This window comes from Malaclemys terrapin, chromosome 12 (genome assembly GCF_027887155.1).
Source record: "Malaclemys terrapin pileata isolate rMalTer1 chromosome 12, rMalTer1.hap1, whole genome shotgun sequence".
Lineage (NCBI taxonomy): Eukaryota > Metazoa > Chordata > Testudines > Emydidae > Malaclemys > Malaclemys terrapin.
Genome location: NC_071516.1, coordinates 43796386 through 43819271, shown reverse-complemented (window position 1 = coordinate 43819271; position 22886 = coordinate 43796386). Strand labels below are relative to the sequence as shown.

The 22886-nt window shown below is 41.4% G+C and overlaps 3 protein-coding genes across 3 annotated transcripts; 1 reads left to right on the top strand and 2 right to left on the bottom strand.

The window, feature by feature from the left end:
* The first annotated feature begins 4999 nt into the window (after positions 1-4999).
* On the top strand, positions 5000-8523 carry LOC128846105 (olfactory receptor 10A3-like). The gene is made up of 2 exons (XM_054045177.1): positions 5000-5919; positions 8310-8523. Exons 1-2 carry the CDS (start codon positions 5012-5014, stop codon positions 8521-8523), a joined length of 1122 nt encoding a protein of 373 aa, XP_053901152.1. The 5' UTR covers positions 5000-5011.
* Positions 8524-10409: 1886 nt separating this feature from the next.
* LOC128846104 (olfactory receptor 14A16-like) lies at positions 10410-11357 on the bottom strand. The gene has a single exon (XM_054045176.1). It carries the CDS (start codon positions 11355-11357, stop codon positions 10410-10412), a length of 948 nt encoding a protein of 315 aa, XP_053901151.1.
* Positions 11358-21562: 10205 nt separating this feature from the next.
* On the bottom strand, positions 21563-22510 carry LOC128846103 (olfactory receptor 14C36-like). Its single transcript, XM_054045175.1, has one exon. The coding sequence runs from the start codon at positions 22508-22510 to the stop codon at positions 21563-21565; it is 948 nt and encodes a 315-aa protein (XP_053901150.1).
* Positions 22511-22886: the final 376 nt, after the last annotated feature.

Below are 22886 nucleotides of genomic sequence, written 5' to 3'. Positions count from 1 at the left end.
ACCTCCAGGGAGCTGGAATTACAATTCCCAGAAGGCAATGCACCGATAGGGAAATGCGGTTTTATGTTTTGTTGAACTGCTTTGAAACAAATCATTTTGGGTCAGTTCCAAAAAGCAAAATATTCTCATCTGAGTCGAACTGACCCAAAACCTAACATTCCCATTTTAAGTTTTCCAATGGAATTCATTTTTGTCGAAATTGCATTTTCTGCCAGAAAATCCATCCTACAAAAAATTCCCAAGCACCTCTACTTAAAAGCCTTCCCTATTTGACTTTGGCCTTAAATTGCAGCATTGGAGGTTTTTAAAAAAACAGGTTATACAATCACCTGTCAGGGATGCTCTAGATAATACATAGTCCTGCCGTGAGTACGGGGATTGGACTAGAAGATCTGTCAAGGTCCCTTCCAGTCCTACGTTTCTATGATTCTATGATTCTCTGCTATTTTGAAAAGATCACAATTTCCCAAGTAGATACTTATAGACAGTAATCAAGTCATTCCTTAGCCTTCTCTTTGTTAAGAAGAATAGATTGTTGTACAGTGTATACTGGATAGTAGACCTTAGGGTGCAGCAGAGAGTGAGGGACTGAAAAGGGGCGGCTACATTGTATAATGTGCACTAGGAGCAGCAGAGGGTGAGGGGTGGGGAAGGGGCAGCTATACTGTATAACGGACACTGGAGGCAGCAGAAGATAAGGGAAGAGAAGGGGACAGGGCACGCTGTATATTTGCAAGATCATGTCACAAATTGCACAAAACTAGAGGCTGAGTCGAGAAGTTTTTAGAGCAGTGGTTTTCAACCTTTTTTTCATTTGTGGACCCCTGAATATATTTGAATGCAGGGGCAGACCCTTTTGGAATTTCAAGCTGTGGTATCCAGACCCCTGCCACAGAAGTCTTAGACCGAAAACTGACTGAACAGAATTCAACTATAAATGTTGCACATGTTCGGAATGGAATTTGATGCTGCATGAGAAAGGGTGCTAAACTGTGGGCATCTATGGTAATGACAACACTCCAGGATTTGTCCTGTAGGAGGAGTATTCACATGCTTTTGATTGATCTGAAAAATGGAATTCCTTTTTTGGGATCTGAAACTTTATTTTCATAGTCACCTTTAGTGGCCCCCTTAGACATAGTCTGTGGAACACAGGTTGAAAACCACTGTTTTAGAAAATTTGGCCCATGAACTTTGAAAATAATCCAATCTTTTGGTGGTTCCACTTGAATCTTTGAAAGAAACATTAAAAAAAAAAAAAACCTGGTCAAAAGATATCTCATTTTCCATCTGAGGCGAATAGACAGAATCTCTCTTCAGGGATCACAATGTAATGGATAAAATTGCTTTTGTTCACAGCTACAAAAACATGTTAATAGATCCCTTTGGTAGCATGTACCACAATACTTGTGAGATCCCTGAAACAGGAAGGAGTGGAAGGTGGGAGGAGAGTGAGAAAGAATAAAAATCCCCCAGGTCTTTTTGATTTGAAATTAACAATAACATGAGAGCCTACATCAAAGAAAGAGCTTCTTTCAGGAATGAATGATGACAATGGATCATGCTCATTAGTGAGTGTTTATTTAGTTATGATTGCTATTACAGTGCACAGGTACATATGTGATGTCTGTCTTAGACATAGCTGGATGCAGGATGGATGGATGGAAGCTGTGTACTACATGTGTGTGTGAGAAAGCAATCAAATGGAATATATCTGATCATTGTTCAAGACAGAACAGGTGAAATGTCTCTTTCAAAACAGGTAAATTTTTCATTCTATATTTTTAGTGGAAATTTTCACCAAAATAATCCATTTCCTAAAAATAAAATAAAATAAACATATTTTCATTGAAAAAGAGATAATCTCCAAAGTGTTATTTTTTAAAATTATGTTTGACAACCAAAAACAAAACAAATCAAAACAAAAATTGGAGATTGTGTTTTTTTCAATGAAAATTCAAAACACTTCAAAAATGTTGAAGAAAAGAGAAAACACTTTCAGTTTCATCAAAATTGTCCATGAGGGAAAATATTTCCCCAGCCAGCTCTTTTGTTTCTGGCAAGCTTCTCATCTTTGCATTGTTACATAAGAACATAAGAATGGCCATACTGCATCAGACGAATGGTTCATCTAGCCCAGTACCCTGTCTTCCCACAGTGACCAATACAAGGTGCTTCAGAGGGAATGAACAGAACAGGTAATCATCAAGTAATCCATCCCCGGTCGCCCATTCCCAGCTTCCAGCAAACAGAGGCTAGGGACACTTCAGAGCATGGTTTTCCATCCCTTATCAAGTTCTTTTTGAACCCTGTTATAGTTTTGGCCTTAAGAACATTCTGTGGCAAAGAGTTCCACAGGTTGACTGTGTGTTGTGTGAAGAAATACTTTCTTTTGTTTGTTTTAAACCTGCTGCCTATTAATTTCATTTGGTGACCTCTTGTTCTTGTGTTATGTGAAAGAGCAAATAACACTTCCTTATTTACTTTCTCCACACTAGTCATGATTTTATAGACCTTTTCCAATTTCAGTATGTGTATATATATATATATATATATATATATATATATATATATATATATATATATATATATATATTTGAGATCGGGTGACGAGATCTGCATGCAGTATTCAAGATGGGGGCATAGCATGGTTTTATATAGAGGCAATATGATATTTTCTATCTTATTATCTATCCCTTTCTTAATGATTCCCAACAATCTGTTCACTTTTTTGACTGCCGCTGCACATTGAATGGATGTTTTCAGAGAACTATCCACAATGTCTCCAAGCTCTCTTTCTTGAGTGGTAACAGCAAATTTAGACCCCATCATTTTATATGTATAGTTGGGATTATGTTTTCCAATGTGTATTATTTTAAATTGTTCCATTCTTGTAATCCTTGTTATTGTCCAGATCTGAACTCCCTCTATTTCTATTGTATCCTCTTTTGAGATGGGGATAGCAGAATCAGAACACAACATTCCATTTGGTGGTATCTTGTTAGTAGATAGAATGGCATTAGACTATTTTCAGTGTTACTCTTCGTCACATAATGTATGCATCCATCCAAGCTGGGATTGTCAAAGGAGTTTAGGTAACTGAAAGCCATGTGTTGTCCCTTTAAAAATAAAAGCCAGTAAGACATTGGAATAACTTTACAGACCTGGATGAATCTCTTCATGTCTCAGTTCATAGATTCATAGATGCCAAGACCAGAAGGAAGCATTGTGATCATCTAATCTGACCTCCTGCAGAACACAGGCCAGAGAACTTTCCCAAAATAATTCATAGAACAGAGATTTTATAAAAACATCCAGTCTTGATTTAAAATGGAGTGGGAAACAGAGGGAAACATGTTGCCCCTTCCCCCGTGCTACAGGGTGGTTGAATGAACTAATTAATGTTTGAGAGACAACATAGGTGAATCATCTTCTGTTGAACCTCACCCACCTTTTCTCTCAAATATCCTGGGACCAACACAGCTACCACAACACTTCATACACTAACTAATGTGTGTGAGTTTCACAGTTACAGTGCTAGCTGCATCTCGTGCCTTTTCTGAGAGCCTCATGTCTTGGGTCTCCGACCCTTCCCTGTCCTGGGATGGTATCTGGTGCTTCTCCCATTCTTAAAAGGGGATGGGAGCACACTGCCCTATGCACAAACTACATAGCACCCTGCAAGGCCAATTGAGACAGAGAATGCAAATGACGCTGTAGCCTAGTGGTTACTTGGGTGAGGGGCGACCAAGGATCACACTCCCTTTGCTGCAATGGATTACACAAAACAGAACAGATTCAAGAGGAAAGTTTGAGAGAGAGAGCTCCCCCACAGCCCAGTGGTTAGGGCTCTCCTCCAGTATCCCAACTTCAAATCCCTTCTTCACTTCAGGCACACTGGGGAATTAAATGTGGGTCTTGCACATTGCGCATAAGTCCCTTAACCACTGGGGTAAAGTTTATAAAGAAGTAACCACCATCACCTCCCCTTGGTATTTTGTGAATTCTTTACTTTACTTTGCCCTGAAAAATGAAACACAAAGTTCTAGATCAAAACAAAATTAAACATTTCTATTTGACATTGCCGAAATTTTTCCACTGTTCTGGTTCCATGAAAACTATTTGGAGAACTCTGCATGAACTTCAGTCTGTGGTTTTCAGTGAATAAACTATTTGTCTGAAAAATTTCACCAAGCTCTAATTTACACTACTAACAATGTAGAATCACTCCTCTGAACTTGGATCAATAGTGATTCTGGATATACACGGGTGGAACTGAAGGCAGATTTGAGAGTGATATACCTGCCAAACAGGCAGAAGGGGATTTTTACTCCTTCCTTTCCGCTGTTTTTCTCCAACACCTCCTCTTGCATGTGAGTTACTGTCATTTTGCCACAAAGGCTACCATGACCAATTGGTGCAAATTGCACTGACTTTTTCCTTCTAAACCTTTTTTTTTGGGTCACCTTATGCCCAAGTCCTGAGTTTGCTGCCCCCTCAATTGAGTTTATACAAGGGCCACTCTAGTAATTTGGATGAAGTTACTCCTGAGGAGATCAGAATTAGCACCATGGACTTTAACAGAGTTATTCTTTATTGACATGAGGTGTAAATGATAGAAGAATTAGGCCCATATACTTGAAATAAATGAGGCCATCTATATTCAGACTGAAGAAAGTACTTTTCCTCCCTTCAATAATCTAAGTATCCATCTATCCCGGTATTAGCTCATCTATCTGTAACCCATGCACACTGAGTGTGGAGCTGTGTCCCCCTCTGCTGGTGACTGGGCCACATAGAGGTTGATGGGCATTGGCTAACAGAGATGGCTTTTTTAGCATAGACAGTAGAGGTTCATATGTTAAGTTCCAGAGGTCTTAGGTCTAATTCCTGCAGCCAATAATCTATCCAGGGTCATGGTGCTTCATAACTGTCTATTTTATAAGGTTTCCCACCACCATGGGGTCTGAGTGTCTCTTCACTTCCTTAGGAGGTGAAACATCCTGATGACATGAAAGGAAGAAACCAATCCACTGCAATTGAGTTCATCCTCTTGGGATTTTCTGGTCTCTCTAACCTTCCAGTTTTGCTCTTTGTGTTGGTCCTAATTACGTACATGATCATCCTGCTAGGGAATGCTCTCATCGTTCTTATAACATTGGCTGACCCAGCCCTTCACACCCCCATGTATTTTTTTCTCCGGAACTTGTCCTTCCTGGAGATCTGCTACACCTCGGTTACCATCCCCGAAATGCTGATCAACCTCCTCACTGGGGAGAAAACGATCTCATTTTCCAGCTGTGCTGCACAGATGTATTTCCTCATCTCCCTAGGGGGCACAGAGTGCTGTCTGCTGGCCCTAATGGCATATGACCGATATGTGGCCATATGCCGCCCCCTGTCGTATACTGCCATTATGAACAAAGGTGTTTGCATGCAGCTTGTGGGCATTGCATGGCTAAGCAGCAGCCTTGTGACACTAATGCATGTCACGTGGGTATTTAATCTCCCCTTCTGCCCGTCTAATGAGATTGACCATTTCTTCTGCGATGCTCCACCTGTACTAGAGCTGGTCTGTGGAAACACCTACATGATTGAAATTGAAGCCCTTACCTCAACTGTATTATTTGTCGTGATCCCATTTGCACTGATACTTTGGTCCTACATCTGCATCTTGTCCACAATCCTGAAGATGCCATCTGCTGAGGGACGGCGTAAAACCTTCTCTACTTGCTCCTCACATCTTACTGTGGTGGTCTTGCTCTTCAGCACGGCTGGCCTCACCTACTTCCAGCCCAAGTCCAGTAGTTCACCCAGTACCAGCAAATTCTTGTCTCTCTGCTACACCATCCTCACACCGTTGTTAAACCCAGTTGTCTACAGCCTGAGGAACAATGAAATGAAAGGAGCTCTAAGGAGAACCTTTGGCAGGATATTATCTTCCTGGGGACAGCCATGATTTTGAGATGAATGACTCTGGACTGAAACTTGTGGATCTGAATGTGACCCCAGAATTGGGATCACAATCTGGATCAGCATCTGCCTTTGCCATTCAAAAAGATTCTTGCAAACTGGTTCCTCGTAATTAAGACTGTGGTACACAAATGAGCTAGAGACTTGCTTCTATTGTCCATCACTTCTCCTTCTGGGATGCTTTCTGCTGGTTTGGGCTCAGAATAGGACTCCCAGGAGTTCCCTCAAAGAGCTCAGCACCATTCTACTCCTGCTTTTTGCCTCAGTTTGTCTGGTGTTTCTTTTAGCACCGGTCAACAAAATTATCTCAAAAATGTTTTTTTACAAAAAGAAATTTTCACGTAAAGAGTCTGCTTTCCTTGCAAATTTTCCATTTTTTAACCAGGAATCCAAATCCTCCCCAAATATTTCTTTGGTTGGTTGGTTAGTTGGTTTTGGTCATTTTTTTTTTTGTTTTGTTTCTCATTTGCTGAAAAACTATATATATATATATATTTTTTTTTTTTGATAAAAAATTTGAAATTTTCCAAGGGAAAAAATCTGACCCACTTTGATCAAATTTTTTGAAACTCTAATCAAACTTATTCACTCTAAAATTGGAGGAGAAAAAACATGCAGAAGAAGAAAATGAAGTGGTGGTGGATGCAATCAGTAGAAAGAGATGTGGTACTAATAATTACAGTCTCCTGCATTTAAGTTCTGTCTGTTTGTCCATCTAGGATATTTCTCTTATTGTTGTTCACTTATTGTAATGATTTATGTATTTGTTTTTAATTGTATGCCTCTCAAAAACTGACACTAAAATTTCACTGGTGTAAATGGGACCAAAATTTCTCAGAACCTGTTTTCTAATTTTTATCCAATATCAAATTTACAAACCCATATATATATGAATGCTATGTTAGGCCCAGAGACTTTCATGACATTTACCCTTGTTTACTTTGGATAAATTCAGTCATTGATATGAGGAGTTGTATAGGGAAATATGTGTACAAACAAGTATATGCAAATGATGGAGAGAGAGAGAGAGAGAGAGAGATCATGCTGTTTCTCTCTCCCTCTCTCTCTCCTTTTTTCTTGGTCAGTAATTCAGATTAGATGTAGCTCATTGCAGAAACCACAAAGTGCTCTTTTCTAAACAATGAGAGTAAAATGTTCAAGAGTGTCTATTTAATTTAGGAGTCTAAGTCCCATGTGTAAAAATGACATAGGTGCCTAAATCTCATCAGCCTTGAATGTTAACTTACAATAGTTGTTAGTCTATTTTCCTCAGCCCTCGCTGATTCTCTAGCTATCTGTCTGGTTCCAGTCTCTTTGATATTTAGGTAAGTCAGTTATGTATGTGTGTGTATGTAACTATGTGGTCAAATGTGTGAGAACCCATGTGTGTGTCATCTGCGCCTTGAGTCATTCCTTCTTTCTCTCTGGCCCAATAGTTATTTAAATATTTAATGCAAAGTGGAACAACTTCAGCAGGGTAGACCTCCACCTGAGAATACCCTATAGACCGGTAGTTAGAGCATTCAGCTGGGATGTGGGAGGTCGACGTTCAAACCACATCTCTAAAATCAGGCAGAGTGCAGACTGAAACCTAGGTCTTCCACACAGAGGGTAAGCTTGAAGGGATAGAGGTATGCAGACACAGAGTCCTCTGAATCTCTCTAGAGTTATTCCACCTTGTAGAACTGATGACATATTCATCAGACCAGGGTAAGAATGACAGGTTGCACTGATTGTTTGGACAGTCAGCTAGAAAGATGGAGCCTTTGGTTCTAGTCTCCATGCCAATGAAAATATAATTAGCCTACAAAGTGGAACAGCTCCAACAGGGAAGATTGAAAGCCACCTTCAAATACTGTAGTCCATGGATTAGGACACCACTCTAGGAAATGTAGGTGCATGGCATTGCTTCATAACAGATTAGACAAGGGTCTCCCACTGTGAGGCTGGCAAACCAAGTGCCACTTCTGAGCAAGGCCATAGTCTAAGCTAAGAACTGACAAACTCAGAGCTGGAAACCAAACCAGTTCACATGTATGTCAGTTTTGTTCAAAATAGTTCTTAGTTGTATAAGAATGAATTTAGTGTTCAGTCTCTATGAAATGTGTGTAAATTGCTGCATGCATTAATCTCACTTGTAATGTCTGTATCCCATTCTATTAGGAAATACATAAATTTTGCTTTTTAACTATGTAAAAGTTTGCTCTGAATTTGTGAACCCAGGCACGTGAATCATCTCCCCCTGCCCATTCAGGAGGCCTATCAAGATTAAATGGACCATTAAGGAACATTGCAATACCAAGGACCAGTGAACGGCTCTACCATACCTTGGAAATGCTACATGCCAGGGAGCTCCTCTGGTGGACTGGAAGGCCAAATGTAAAAGATAAAGCAGGGTCACAAAATTTTGTCATCTCTTTGCTGTTTGAGAGCCAGAGATATGAAACTAAGGCAGCTATCCCCAGGGATTACTCCTGGATCTGCCCTGAAAGACATTTTGAATTGCCAGATTACTACATCTCTGTCATCTTTAGGAATCATAGATGGTAACTCATTTGTGTGTACATGTTTGCTTGCTTTAACCTGTAAATAACTCTCTTATTTCTTTTGCCTAGTTAATAAACCTTTAGATAGTTTATTACAGGATTGGCTACAGGCTTTTTTTGTTTGTTTGTTTGTTTGGTGTAAGAGCTAGAGTAGCAAATGATCTGGGGTAAGTGACTGGCCTCTTGGGACTGGAAGCTACCTGAATATTTTGTGATTTTTGGTGTAAGTGATCATTTATCATGAAGTCTAGCTTGCTTGGGTGGCAAGATAGACTGGAGAGTCTAAGGGCAATGTCTGTAACTCCAAGTTAAAACTGTTATAGTGATCCAGGAGTTCATATTTGTTTCTGGGTTGGTGAAAACTAATGACAGAAGACACCAACAGTTTGGGGTGTCTGCCCTGTTTTTGACAGTGTGCCCTGAGGTGGGCACCTACATTCATGAACCAATCCAGGCAGTGCAACACCCACATTTTAGAGGTATGTTCTAAGTATTAGGCTACTGGATTAAAAGGGGCCCCAGCACCTCCTCCTCTGTGTGGGTTTGCAAATGCCCGAAAACAGATTTCCAGTATAGTTCCATTGAAGTCAGTAAAGCAAGCGTTCTAAAATGGAATTATGGAGATTTAAGCAATTTGAGAACATGGCCCATAAAAGCAGTGCATGGTTGAGAGTTACTTCACAAGGAGGCATCTCTGCATTATTTCTGCGTTTGGTCCAAAAAATTGCTTTGTGTAATATTTCCAGGGTGGGGAGAAGTTCAACCCATTGATGGGGTAGCCATCCCTTTGAGGGACTCTGGGACACCACATACACACCCTAAAAACTGGATGGGAGCTTGGAGTGGGCGGATCAGATTGCATGTTTACACTCAAAGGTTTTGAGCTAAGAAGGGTACATGAAATCGCCTCCCCATAAGTACTAGGGAGAAAAATTAAACAGGACACCTGATGCATGGTGGCCTGTAGCAGAATGTTTATTTTCTGAATAGTTGAAATGTGAAATTCTGGAGGGTCATGGCAAAAGGGTCATCTAGGGAATAAACTTGTCCAGGAAATAAATCACTGGGTTCCTCTCCGATGCTTGTCAAGCATCCTGTTTCCACCCATTTTTAACAGGATAGATAAATGTCACAGTTCAGTGTAACTGACTCTGTATTCCCTCTCCATGGTCCCTTGTATCCTCAGGCATCAACTCTTTAGACCAGTGACATGCATCTCTCTCCCTCCTTACTGGGTTTTTTCCAGGCTACACAGCCCCTTGTCTACACCGTCATATTCCTAGAAAGCTTAAACAGGCCAACATCTGCACTTTGCTTTCTCTTCTAAGGTAGTGTTTAGTGTAATAGGCTGTAGTGATAAGTTACCACACAGGTCCTTCTAAGCAAGCACATTTATTCTTAAGGTGAAAGCATTACAGGGAAAACTTATGGAAAACAATGAAAGAATTTAAACACATGCTAAAAAGCTTACTAGAGATCACCCCAACTCCAATCTCGGGCTCCGGTAGGTGACAAAACCTTCAAAACCCACAGCTGTTTTTTCCCTTTGGTTACAAGTTCATAATTATCTCAGATTCAGAACAAGATCAACCATGAATAGTTCATTCTTTCCTTTAGATAGCTTGTGCCTTTAATCTTAGCATCACGTAATAGGTGATCAGCAGCCAATACCATATCTCTTCCATGCACAATGTTTAAAGACCACTTAGAAACACATAATTGATTTGGACTATAGTGAAGCCTCCCAGAACTGTGTTCTGTTTACACGAGTTTTCATAATGCACCCATCATCACAGTACCTTAGTGCCATCCTGTTGTGCATTAGTGAACATCTCTGCTGTTCAATTAGGAATATGAGGCCCTGGAGTGGGGAGGGAATATTAACCTATATTAAGAAATAAAAAGGCTCTTGGTGAAAAACGTTTTGCTTAAAATTTTGCCCAGAGCTTCTTTTATCTCCTGGTTTCTCAGGCTGTAGATGAGTGGATTTATTATTGGAGAAACCACAGTATACAACACAGCAGCTAACATGCCCTGATATGGAGAAGATGCTGATCCTGGCCTTAGGTACGTATATATTCCAGTGCTGATAAACAATGAAAACACAACTAGGTGTGGCAGACAAGTGGAGAAGGCTTTATACCTGCCCTGTGCAGAGGGGATTCTCAGCACAGAAGAAAAGATGTGAATGTAGGACACAAATATTGAAATGAAGAAAAATAAACCCACCAAAGCACTTAATACAATAACCACAATTTCATTAGCGCTTGTATCAGCACAAGAGAGTTTCAGTAGCTGTGGAATATCGCAGAAGAACTGATCAACAACATTGGACTGACAGAAAGGTAATAGGAAGGTATTAGCAGTGTGGCACAATGAATAGATACAGCTGCTGATCCAGGAACCAGCTGCCATCTGTGCACATGCCCCTCTGGTCATGATGACCCTGTAACGCAAAGGATGGCAGATAGCAACATAGCGGTCGTACGCCATTGCTGTGAGAAGGGTCACCTCTGCAAAGGCAAAGGTGATGCCAAAATAGAGTTGGGCAGCACAGCCAGAGAAAGAGATCAGCCTGGTGTTGTTTAAGGAGTTCACCATGGACTTGGGGACGGTGACAGAGATGTAGCAAACATCTAGGAAGGACAAGTTGCCCAAGAAGAAATACATGGGGGTGTGAAGGTGGTGGTCGAGGGCTATGGCTGTGATGATGAGAAGATTGCCCATCAGGGCTGCCAGGTAAATCACTAGAAACACCAAGAAGTGTAAAATCTGCAGCTCCCGAACATCAGAGAATCCCTGGAGAAAGAACTCAGTCACAGTGCTTTGGTTGGTCATTTCCTGCTGTGTGGAGAGAAATGCAAGGGTAAAAAGCCATGGTGAAGGCAGAAAAGCAGACAATATATGTACTTATTCTTCTGTAGAAAATAAGTCTGGTTCCTAGAACTAATGAGAAGGGTTTCCTTCTTCTCTAAGGTCAGACAGATCTTAGGAGAAAGTACTGGCAACAAATTATTCTCAATGAAACTTTTATTCAGATACTTTTTGTGTATTTAATGTTCATAATATCTCCTAGAGCGGCTTGCAATTTTCCCAAACTTTTTGCTCTTCAAAATGATTCAGCCTCATTTACATCTAGAGAAACCCATTGTGTCAAATGCTCTGCTACTGTAAATTTTTACCTTCTATAAAACTGTCAGCTTACAGCAGTGGAGAATTTCTCTGGCTGTTTTCCAATTACACCCTCAATTATGGCAAGTAAAATCCTTATCATTAGAGTTGGCAGAATTCAATATTTATTTGTGTAACTTCACCATACAATATCAATGCTAATTTTTAAACATTAGTATTACCAATTTATATTTTCACAGTTGCAAACATTTATGAGTTTTAAGGATTTTCCCCTTCCATTTTATTTATTGAAATGTTCACAGTTGCAGGAAATAATTGGGAGGGTATCATACAATGGGGAGGACAGACAATGCTTTTTTAAGGACATTGAGATTCAAAAAATGCAAGGTTTGTAACCATTAAAATACAAATTGTTATCATATCAAAATATACAAATTAAATAGCCTTTAATTAAAACTCTACTAAGTTCTCAAGTAGCATTTTTCTTATTTTGCCTAGCTCTATCTTTTGATTATCATCAATGGAAATATGTTTTATTGGTTTGTGTGTGTATGGTAAAATTAATATGTACTGATATTTACCAGGAAATCTCTAATTCTTCCAAGCCTGCTTATAATTCAATACAGAGGACATGGAAAAAAAAGGAATCATAATTTTTATATACAGTACATGTGGAACCACATTTCTTTAGAATTCTTCCTTCAGTGAGATCTGGAAAGGAATACTGTCCTGTGATTGTGCCATCAATGACACCCATGAAAGAGAATTAGAATGAGAATTGCCTCTTTTAGATGCAATTTCTGTTGAATTGGATCTCCTAAGAAATTTGTGCTTTAAGATTTACTGTAAATGAAAACTGGAATTGTTCTGTCAGCCAGGCAAAAATAGACTTGCATGTGCCCTGAAGAAAGCAGTCAAATGTGAATAGAATAATCTCTCATTCTGTTCCCTGCTCAGCACCTGGACACATAGGCTGAGATATTTTAAAGCTGCCTAAGGGACCTTGATGCCCAATTTCCATTAAATGAGTGGAAGCTGGATGTGCAAATCCTTTAGGCATCTTTGAACATTTTAGCCTTAATCCTGAGGAACAATTTACTGATTTACTGAATCTGTCAAATGAGGATAACTTTTCTATCCTTCCCCTCCCATTCATCAGCCCCCTATCCATCCATCTTCACCTGTACACATCCTTAACAACTTCAACTGGGGTTTTCAAAGTTGCCTAAGGGAGCTAGGGACCTAACTCCCATTGACTTCAAGGTGTTTAACTCCCTGTGTCCCTTTGAAATGTATTTCATGAAACGTTTAATGCTTTCTTTCTTTATTTCTCCAATACGTATCACATCCAAACTCACTTCCTAGTCCATAAACCACCCGGATAGGAGCTCCTTATCCTGTGCTTGAAAATGACATGCCCAGAATATAAGAAACCTTCTTCCCTCTGCCGCAAAAAAGACAATGCACTTGTTATTCTCTGGTAAAACTGCACAGTCAATGCACATGTATTTACAATGTTATTTGGGGTTTGTCTATACTGCCAAAGAGCACCCATTAGCTGCGAGTCTCAGAGCCTACATCAACTGACTTGGGCTCGTACCACTGGCTAAAAAGAGCAGTGTAGACATTCCCGGATGGCCTGGAGGACCAATTCTAAAACCCAGTGAAGTGAAAGGTTCTCAGAGCCCGGCTCCAGTCTGAACTGGAATGTCTGCTTTGCTATTTTTAGCCCCATAGCCTGAGACCCATGAGCCCGAATCAATTGACTGAATCTTTGAAGCTTGCAGCTGTGGGATATTTTTTTCTTCTTTTGCTGTATAGACGTACTCCTGGTGTCCAAAAAAGCCAATGCTGTTTTTAGTGGAATGAACATAAGAAAAAGGTGGTGGTGATATGAGTCCCATTCTATCTAATTCCATGGGGCACCTGGAACACAACACCCAGTGCTAGGCATCAAACAGAAAAATAATGATAAATGAAGGCAGAAGTGGGGAGGAACAGAGTTTTTATAGGTTGGAGGGACTTAACTGCAAGGAAAGCTTATTCTGTCATAGAATCATAGGACTGGAAGGAACCTTGAGAAGTCTTCTAGTCCAGTCCCTGCACTCATGGCAGGACTAAGTATTATTGAGACCATCCCTGACAGGTGTTTGTCTAACCTGCTCTTAAAAATCTCCAATGATGGAGATTCCACAACCTCCCCAGGCAATTTATTCCAGTGCTTAACCACGCTGACAATTAGGAAGTTTTTCCTAAAGTCCAACCTAAACCTCCCTTGCTGCAATTTAAGTCCTTTGCATCTTGTCCTATCCTTAGAGGTTGTAGAAGAACACTTTTTCACTCTCCTTCTTGTAACAATTTTTTATTTAGCTGAAGACTGTTATCATATCCCCTTTCAGTTTCCAGACTAAACAGACCCATTTTTTTAAATCTTCCCTCATAGATCATGTTTACTAGACCTTTAATCATTTTTTTTGCTCTTCTCTGGACTTTCTCCAATTTGTCCATATCTTTCCTGAAATGTGGTGCCCAGAACTGGACACAATAGTCCAGTTGAGGCCTAATAAGCTCAGAGTAGAGTGGAAGAATTACTTCTCATGTCTTGCTTATAACACTCCCACTAATACATCCCAGAATGATGTTCGCTTTTTTTGAAACAGTGTTACACTGTTGACTCATATTTAGCTTGTGGTCCACCATGACCCCCATTCCCTTTCCACAGTACTCCTTCCTAGGCAGTCATTTCCCATTTTGTATGTGTGCTGTGACAAAGTTCTGTCCTTGACTCTGTGGGTCCTGCATTTCCTGATGGATTTTGCTAGCCTCAGAGGCTCAATGTGACCCTCCACATAGCCCTTCTCTCTCTAGAGGCAAGGGTCACAGTCTACTGAGCCATTTTCATCATAAGCAGGCAAGGGAGGTAAGGAGAAACAACCCTCCCTCACACAGTCTCTGTTGTCTCCCAGTATCAGTGATTAATCAGGGAGGGAAGGGGGGAGCCCAGGCCCACCCTCTACTCTGGGCTCCAGCCCAGGGACCCTAAAATTAGCAGCTATGGAAGCTGACTTTTAGGAAATAGAACATGTACAATTCCCTGGGCTACTTCCCCACAGCAGCCCCCCACTCAATATCTTCTTCACAATTACCTCAGGGCCTCCTTCCTTGCATCTGATATGGATTCATAGTACTTCATTTCTAGCACAGCACAGCACAGCACAGCACAGCACAGCACAGCACAGCACAGCACAGCACAGCACAGCACAGCACAGCACAGCACAGCACAGCACAGCACAGCACAGCACAGCACAGCACAGCACAGCACAGCACAGCACAGCACAGCACCCTCCTATAGCTCCTGACACCCACCTCACACTGACTAACTGGGAGGCTTTTAACTAGTTCTAGCCAGTCCTTGATTGGCTTCAGGTGTCCCAATCAATCTAGCTATCTCCACTACCTTCTAGAAGGATCTAAAATGGTCCCAGGTGTCTTGATTAACCTGGAGCAACTGTCATTTGGTTACCATGGTACCAGGGATTTGTTTAGTCTGGGGCTAACATACCTGTTCCTCACTACTTTACTGTAGCCATCTGGCCTTGCCCCATCACAGTGCAATTGATTGTTCCTTCCTAAGTGGAGTACTTTGCATTTCCCCTTATTGAATTTCATCCTATTTACTTCAGACCATTTCTCCAATTTGTCCAGATAATTTTGAATTATAATCCTTTCCTCCAAAGCACTTCCAACCCCTCCCAGCTTTGTATCATCTCCAAATTTTATGTGTACTCTCTATGCCATTATGTAAATCATCCATCCATCCATCCATCCATCCCCATAAGAAGCTATCTATCTATCTATCTATCTATCTATCTATCTATCTATCTATCTATCTATCTATCTATCTATCCTGCTTTGACTTTTACATAACGCAACACCATCTTCTTGAATCAGACAGCAAAGGACATCAACATATACCTTGGTAAATTATCCCACTAAAAGAATATTGATAGAAAGACAGATCTGGATGTCAGTGCAGAAATAAATTCAAGATTTACATTTGCTGGTGCTGAAATCAGAATCATGTTCAGTTTCGTGCTAGGAAGCTTACCTGCTGGAATCCCAAGCTGAGATGCCAGTATTCTTTCAGATGGTATAAAACTGTAAAATGAAAATAAGACATTGAAATACATGCATTCCTATATCTTCCTGCCCTCCTAAGTCTGCGACCAAAGAATTACTGATGACTGGGAAAGGGAGACTGACTCACAATGCAGCCACTTAGAATTGGTTAATAATGTTGATTATAGTTCACCTTTTTCTCAATCAAAGCAAGCAATTCCCATCCTACCAGTGCTCTGGAGTCACCACTTAAGACAAGATCCCCTTTTGATATGGTGGGTACCCAAGCCAAACCTTCCTAACAGTGAGCCACTGGTGCCTTGCTAAGGAGATTTATTCAGGTGATTTCTCTGACGTGTACCAGGGCTGTTATTCCCTGGAGGCCTGCAGAGCTCAGAAACAAGGACAAAGGAGGAATCTGCCTTGTAAGCAAGAATAAAAACAATTCGATAACTGGGGCTGGTCCCAAAAAAATCAAATTAAACCTTTTCTTGTTGGAAAATAAGGCAGCATTGCCAGGGCCAAATATTCAAAAATGTCTCCTCCCAAAAGTATTCACATTGGCTTAAAAATCATATCTATCGATCTATCTATTCCAAGGCCAGAAGGGAACATTGTGATCACAGGTCATGGAATGTAAGGGATCTATTCCCTTTCTCTGGGACAGCTTTGTCACAGATGGGGTCAATGGTAAAACTCTCTTTGATTTGAATGTGAATTAGATTGGGCCCTGAGTTACCTATACTCAATATAGGTAGGCCTGTGTTATATGGGAGGTGTGTCTACTTAATATAATGGTTCCTTCCTGCTTTAAAATTTACAAATCTATGAACAGCCAGTGCAGAGGCTTCCCCACAATACAGCATGATGGATCCTGAGTGTGTCCAGAGTGAGACAAGTAACACCAGCATCACTGCCTAATGCTGTAGGTCATGGCTGTGGTTAAATGTTTGTCTGCGTGTGTGTTTTTGGCTGCATGTGAGGGTCACCAGTCTGATTAGATGTTTATAGGTGTTTGGCTGCATGTGTGTTTCCTTTGTGTGTCCCCATAGCCCAGTGCAAACAGCTGGCATGTCAGACCTCGAGTGAACCACCTAATGACCACAAGATCCATTAAGGGACAAAGGCATTAAGCCTGGTTTATTGTCAACAAAGCATGGTACTAGTATTCTGCGTTATCCACTGGAACACTAATACATGTATACTCATAACAACAGTGAACAGTGGGATGTTCCATTCCTCCCTAAGGCCAAACAAAAATACTCTCTCTGAAATACATCTTTATACTCCGATACAAACATGATAATACTGGCCCCGTGACATAGTTATTGTAGTTACTTCCCCCTAACATGGCTAGTTATTATTCATTATCTTGTACATGTTGGTTTAATTAAAACATTTGTATTACATACTGTTATCCTGACCTTATCTTTCAGGAGGGGTCAGTGTGTTATCCTTGGGGAATTTTTTTGTATCATCCTTAATATCAGAATGTTCTGGTACCACTTAATATCAAAATGTGTTTGCATAAGTACTCTGTGACTAGCACTTCTAAAATGTATATTTCTGCAATATTAGCCCTGTTCTTGCCAGATTCTGTGAGCAGGTCCTGTCTCATATTAGGCCTCTAATACAAGGACCTATATCTCAGACTCTTTTCCTGCGGTCAATGGAAAAAATTCAACTCCGTGATAAGCAAGATTTTCTCCATGGTGGTCCACTTCTGGAGGTCATTTAATAGTGGTGTACAACTGCTGGCTGGGAGGGGGAAGATTGATGCATACATTAGCATGAGCAGGGACAGCTGCCGGTGAGCCTGGTGCCTGCCCCAGTGGCCCATGCTGGGGGCAGTACAGCCACAGCGGAGGAGCTGCCTGGGCTGGGCGCTGGCTCCTGAGAGTGGTCTGACATGCTGCTGCAGTTTCTGGTCCGGTTGCTGGCCATGACCCTGCTGGTGTGGCTCATTGTCACTAGAGCCCTGCAGTGCTGCAGAGGTCAGCTTTATATCTGTGGATATCCGCACCCATGGATATAAATTTTGTATCTGTGCACAGCTGTAAGTGCAGATCATCTGAAATCAATGGACCAGATCTCCAGCTTGGGTAAAGCAATGTAGATCCTCTGAAATCAATGGCGAGTTCCCCAGATCCCCAGTATCATTCCAATGAAGTCAGTGAGGCCAGTGGAATAATATGGATTTATGGAGATGTAAGGAATTTGAGAACATGGCCCATTCTGATGACACAAATCCCAAATGAACGACGGCTGAGACACGGCTAAGAATCTTACAGAACTTTCTTCATTAGAAGGTGAAGTAGAGAGAACTGCATCACACAGTACAAGATAAAGGGTGCATGTGACTGCACAGTTTGCATGATCAGGAATACATTTCTCTGCGGCCTATCCTAATCACAGATCAGGCAGCAGTACACAGCATGGTGTGGGCAGTGTCTCCATGCAATAATAGGGATGCTGGGGCAACTGCAGTGTACTGCCAAATCTACAGCACCTACCCCAGGGTGGGAAATAGGTGACCAGGCAGCAAATGTGAACAATTGGGAGAGGGGGTGGAGGGTAATAGGAGCCTATATAAGAAAAAGACCCCAAAATTGGGACTGTCCCTATAAAATCGGGACATCTGGCCACCCTAGTGGGAAATGTCCTTGTAAAGTGTATGACAGCTACTTGGGAGATGACAAAGGTAACTACAGACAGGAAGGAGGTGAGACTTCTTCTCACATTTTCTGACTCCCTTATGTCCTGCAGAAAGGTAAGGGACCCTGAGCTGGGTGGGAGAGGAAATCTGCTCTCCTTGGCTGAGTGTGTGGGGGAAAACAGGCCACCCCAGTGGAGTGGGGAATCAATATCCCTCCTATTTGCCTCAGTTCAGGCTATCAGAGTTCCTGGGCCCTGACTGCTGGGGAGGTGGGGCAGAGAGAGGAATTTAGCCTATGGGGAGGTTTGAATAATCTTCCTTGCTAACCTTCTCTGCTGTTAAAAGCAGTGCATGGTGGAGAGCGACTTCACAGCGAAGTATCCCAGCCTTATTTCTGCTTTTGGTTGAAATAATTGCTGTGTGTAATATTTCCATGGCAGGGAGAAGTTCAACTCATTTAGGGGCAGCCATCCCCATGGGGGACAATGGGACACCATACACAAGCCCTTCAAACTGGATGGGAGATGGGAGTGGGAGGATCAGGTTGCATGTTTACACCCAAAGATTTTGAAGTAAGAAGGGGTCATGAAGTCTTCTCCCCATAAGCACTAGAGAGAAAAAATAAAGACGGCTGTCAAACGATGCTGTACAGGCTTCTGCTGTCTGGTGGACTGCTAGTAGAATGTATATTATCTGAATAGTTGAAATGTTACATAGTGGAAGGTCATGGCAAAAAAGCCCTCCAGGGAATAAACCTGTCCAAAAAATCAATCAATGGGTTAACAAAGGTGCTTGTCATCAGCCTAGTTTCACCAATTCTTTACAGGATAGATATATGTCACAGTTTAGGGTAATTGACTCTGTATTCCCCCTCCGTAGTTCCTTGAGGGCAGCCACTCCCAACTCCTAGCCATCACGTCTCTTGAGCAGATGCTCTCTCTCCCTCCTGACTGGAGTTTTTCCATGTTGCACAGCTCCTTGCCTACCCTATGACATTCCCAGAAAACTGAAACTGGCCAGCGTCTGGACTTTGATTTCTCTTTTAAGGCTGTGAACAGCACAATAGCCTGCAGTTATAAGTTACCACAAAGTCTTTCTAAGCAAGCACATTTATTCTTAAGGTGAAAGCATTGCAGAGAAAACATTTCAGAAACAATGAAAGAATTTACACACATGCTAAAAACCTTAGCAAAGCTTATCCCACCTCCACTTCAGGCTCTGGTAGGGATGAGTCCTTCAAACCCACAGCTGGTTTTTCCCTTTGGTTACATGTTCATAATTGTCTCAGATTCAGAACCACCATGAATAGTTTATTCTTTTCTTTAGACAGACTTGCCTTTTAAACTAAGTGTCATGTAACAGGTGATCAGCAAACAATGGTCCTTCAGGGTGTACATACATAAGAACATAAGAATGGACCTACTGGCTCAGACCAATGGTCCATCAAGCCCAGTATACTGTCTTCCTCCAGTGGCCAATGCCAGGACATTCAGAGGGAATGAGCAAAACAGCAATCATTGAGTGATCTATCCCCTGTCACCCATTCCCAGTTTCTGACAAACAGAGGCTAGGGACACCATCCTTACCCATTCTGGCCAATAGACCTTGATGGACCTATCCTCCATGAACGTACCAAGTTCTTTTTTAAATGCTGTTATAGTCTTGGCTGTCACTGTATCCTCTGGCAAGGAGTTCCACAGGTTGTCTGTGCCTTGTGTGAAGAAATACTTCATTTATTATTGTTTAAAACCTGCTGCCTATTAATTCATTTGGTGACCCCTAGTTCTTTGTTATGAGAAGACATAAATAACACTTCCTTATTTTCTTTCTCAACACCAGTCATGATTTAATAGACCTCTATCATATCCCTCCTTAGTCATCTCTTTTCCAAGCTGAGAAATCCCAGTCTTATTAATCTCTCCTCCTACGGAAACTGTTCCATACTCCTAAACTTTTTTCTTTTCCTTTTCTGTAGTATTTCCAATTCCAATGTATCTTTTTAATATGCGATGACCACATCTGCACGCAGTATTCAAGATGTGGGCCTACCATGGATTTATATAGCGGCAATATGATATTTTCTGTCTTTTCATCTATCACTTTCATAAATATTCCCAACATTCTTTTAGCTTTTTTGACTGCTGCTGCATATTGAGTGGATATTTTCTGAAAGCTATCCACAATGACTCTGAGATCTGGAGTAGCAACAGCTAATTTTTATTCGATCATTTTACATGTATACTTGGTATTCTGTTTTCCAATGTGCATTACTTTGTATTTGCATGTGTAGGCTGGGTTTTTGCATAAGCAGAGATAGGAATTTGTATTCACCTTGCCCTAGAAATTCCCTCAGCAAACCACTTAACACTGTTTGTCCCAAAGTCCATTTTTGTCTGGCTCATTGTTCACTAGAGTCCTTTGAAATTCATAACCCTTCCCAGGGTTCACATCCCATCTCCTTGCTAGCTAGGATACATACAAATATAAGACAAACTTTGCATTCATTACAATGGACTCCAAAGTCTTTAAAACTTAATCCAGTCCATTTTTTCCCCAGGGATATTTCCGGGATTTGCCATATCTGTCCCACGCACCATGTTTAAACACTGCTTAGAGACACATTACTAATTTGACCATGTAGTGAAAACTCTCAGAATTGTGTTCTGCGGTACATGAGTTTTCATTATACACCCATCATTACAGTATCTTAGCACTGTCCTGTAATGCAGAGATTCAAAAACTTCGTTGCACCATGACCCCCTTATGACAACGATTACTACACAACCCCAGAGAGGGGAACGAAGCCTGAGCCTGCCCAAGCCTCTCCACCCAGGGCAGGGGGTCCAAAGCCCAAGGGTTTCAGCCCCAGTCAAAGGCCTATAACCTGAGCCCCTCTGCCTAAGGCTTCTACTGCTGCTCGGGCGGTGGAGCTCGGGCTTCAGCCCTGGACCCCAGCAAGTCTAAGTCAGCCCTGGTGACCCCATTAAATTGGGATCACAACCCACTTTAGGGTCCCAACCCACAGTTTGAAAACCACAGCAATAGTGAATTTATGAGCATCTCTGCAGCTAAAGGGAATCCCGCCATCCATTTATGAATATGAGAACCTGGACTGAGGAGGGAATATTAACCTATATTAAGAAGTAAAAAAACTCTTGGTGAAAAATATCTTGCTTGAAATTTTGCCCAGAGCTTCTTTTATCTCCTTGTTTCTCAGGCTGTAAATGAGTGGATTTATTACTGGGGTAACCACAGAATACAACATAGTAGCCAGAATGCCCTGATATGGGGAAGATTCTGATCCCGGCCTTAGGTACGTATATATTCCAGTGCAGATAAACAACGAAAACACAACTAGATGTGGCAGACAAGTGGAGAAGGCTTTATACCTGCCCTGTGCAGAGGGGATTCTCAGCACAGCAGAAAGGATGTGAATATAGGACACCAATATGGAAATTAAGAAAAATAACCCCACAACAGCACTGCATACAATATCCACTATTTCATTAGCACTTGTATCAGCACAAGAGATTTTCAGTAGCTGTGGGATATCGCAGAAGAACTGATCAACAACATTGGACCCACAGAAAGGTAATAGGAAGGTATTAGCAGTGTGGAGCAATGAATAGATACAGCTGCTGATCCAGGAACCAGCTGCCATCTGTGCACATGCCCCCCTGGTCATGATGACCCTGTAACGCAAAGGATGCCAGATTGCAACGTAGTGGTCATATGCCATCGCTGCGAGAAGGACCAACTCTGAAAAGGCAAAGAAGATACCAAAATAAACTTGGGAAACACAGCCAGAGAAAGAGATCAGTCTGGTGTTGGTTAGGGAGTTCACCATGGACTTGGGGACGGTGACAGAGATGTAGCAAACATTGAGGAAGGACAAGTTGCCCAGGAAGAAATACATGGGGCTGTGAAGATGGTGGTCACTGGCTACGGCTGTGATGATGAGAAGATTGCCCATCAGGGCTGCCAGGTAAATCACCAGGAACAGCACAAAGTGCAAAATCTGCAGCTCCCGAACATCAGAGAATCTCAGGAGAAGGAACTCGGTCACGGTGCTTTGGTTGGACATTTCCTGCTGTGTGGAGAGAAATGCAAGATAAAACCAGGTGAGGGTAGAAAAGAAGAAAAGAGAACAATATATGTGCTTATTCTTCTTCAGAAAAGATTCCGGATTCTAGAACTAGTGCATAGAATAGTGCTTTTCTAAGGTCATTCAGATACAAGGAGAAAGTATTAGTGACATATTATTCTCAATTTATTTAAATACATTTTGCATATTTAATGTTCATGCTATGTCCTAGAGTTGATTGAAATTTTCCCAAACTTATTTGCTCTTCAAAATGATTCAGCCTCATTTACAGCTAGAGAAACCCATTGGATCAAATTCTCTGCTACTGTACATTTTTACCTTCTATGAAACTTTGTCAGCTTACATCAGCAGAGAA

What these genes read in the sequence shown, in the direction of transcription:
- LOC128846105 (XM_054045177.1), top strand. Translation starts at nt 5,012, where the DNA reads ATGAAAGGAAGAAACCAATCCACTGCAATTGAGTTCATCCTCTTGGGA. An exon ending in ATGAAAGGAGCTCTAAGGAG is followed by an intron (nt 5,920 to 8,309) that starts AACCTTTGGCAG and finishes TACCTTGGAAAT; the next exon opens with GCTACATGCCAGGGAGCTCC.
- LOC128846104 (XM_054045176.1), bottom strand. Translation starts at nt 11,357, where the DNA reads ATGACCAACCAAAGCACTGTGACTGAGTTCTTTCTCCAGGGATTCTCT.
- LOC128846103 (XM_054045175.1), bottom strand. Translation starts at nt 22,510, where the DNA reads ATGTCCAACCAAAGCACCGTGACCGAGTTCCTTCTCCTGAGATTCTCT.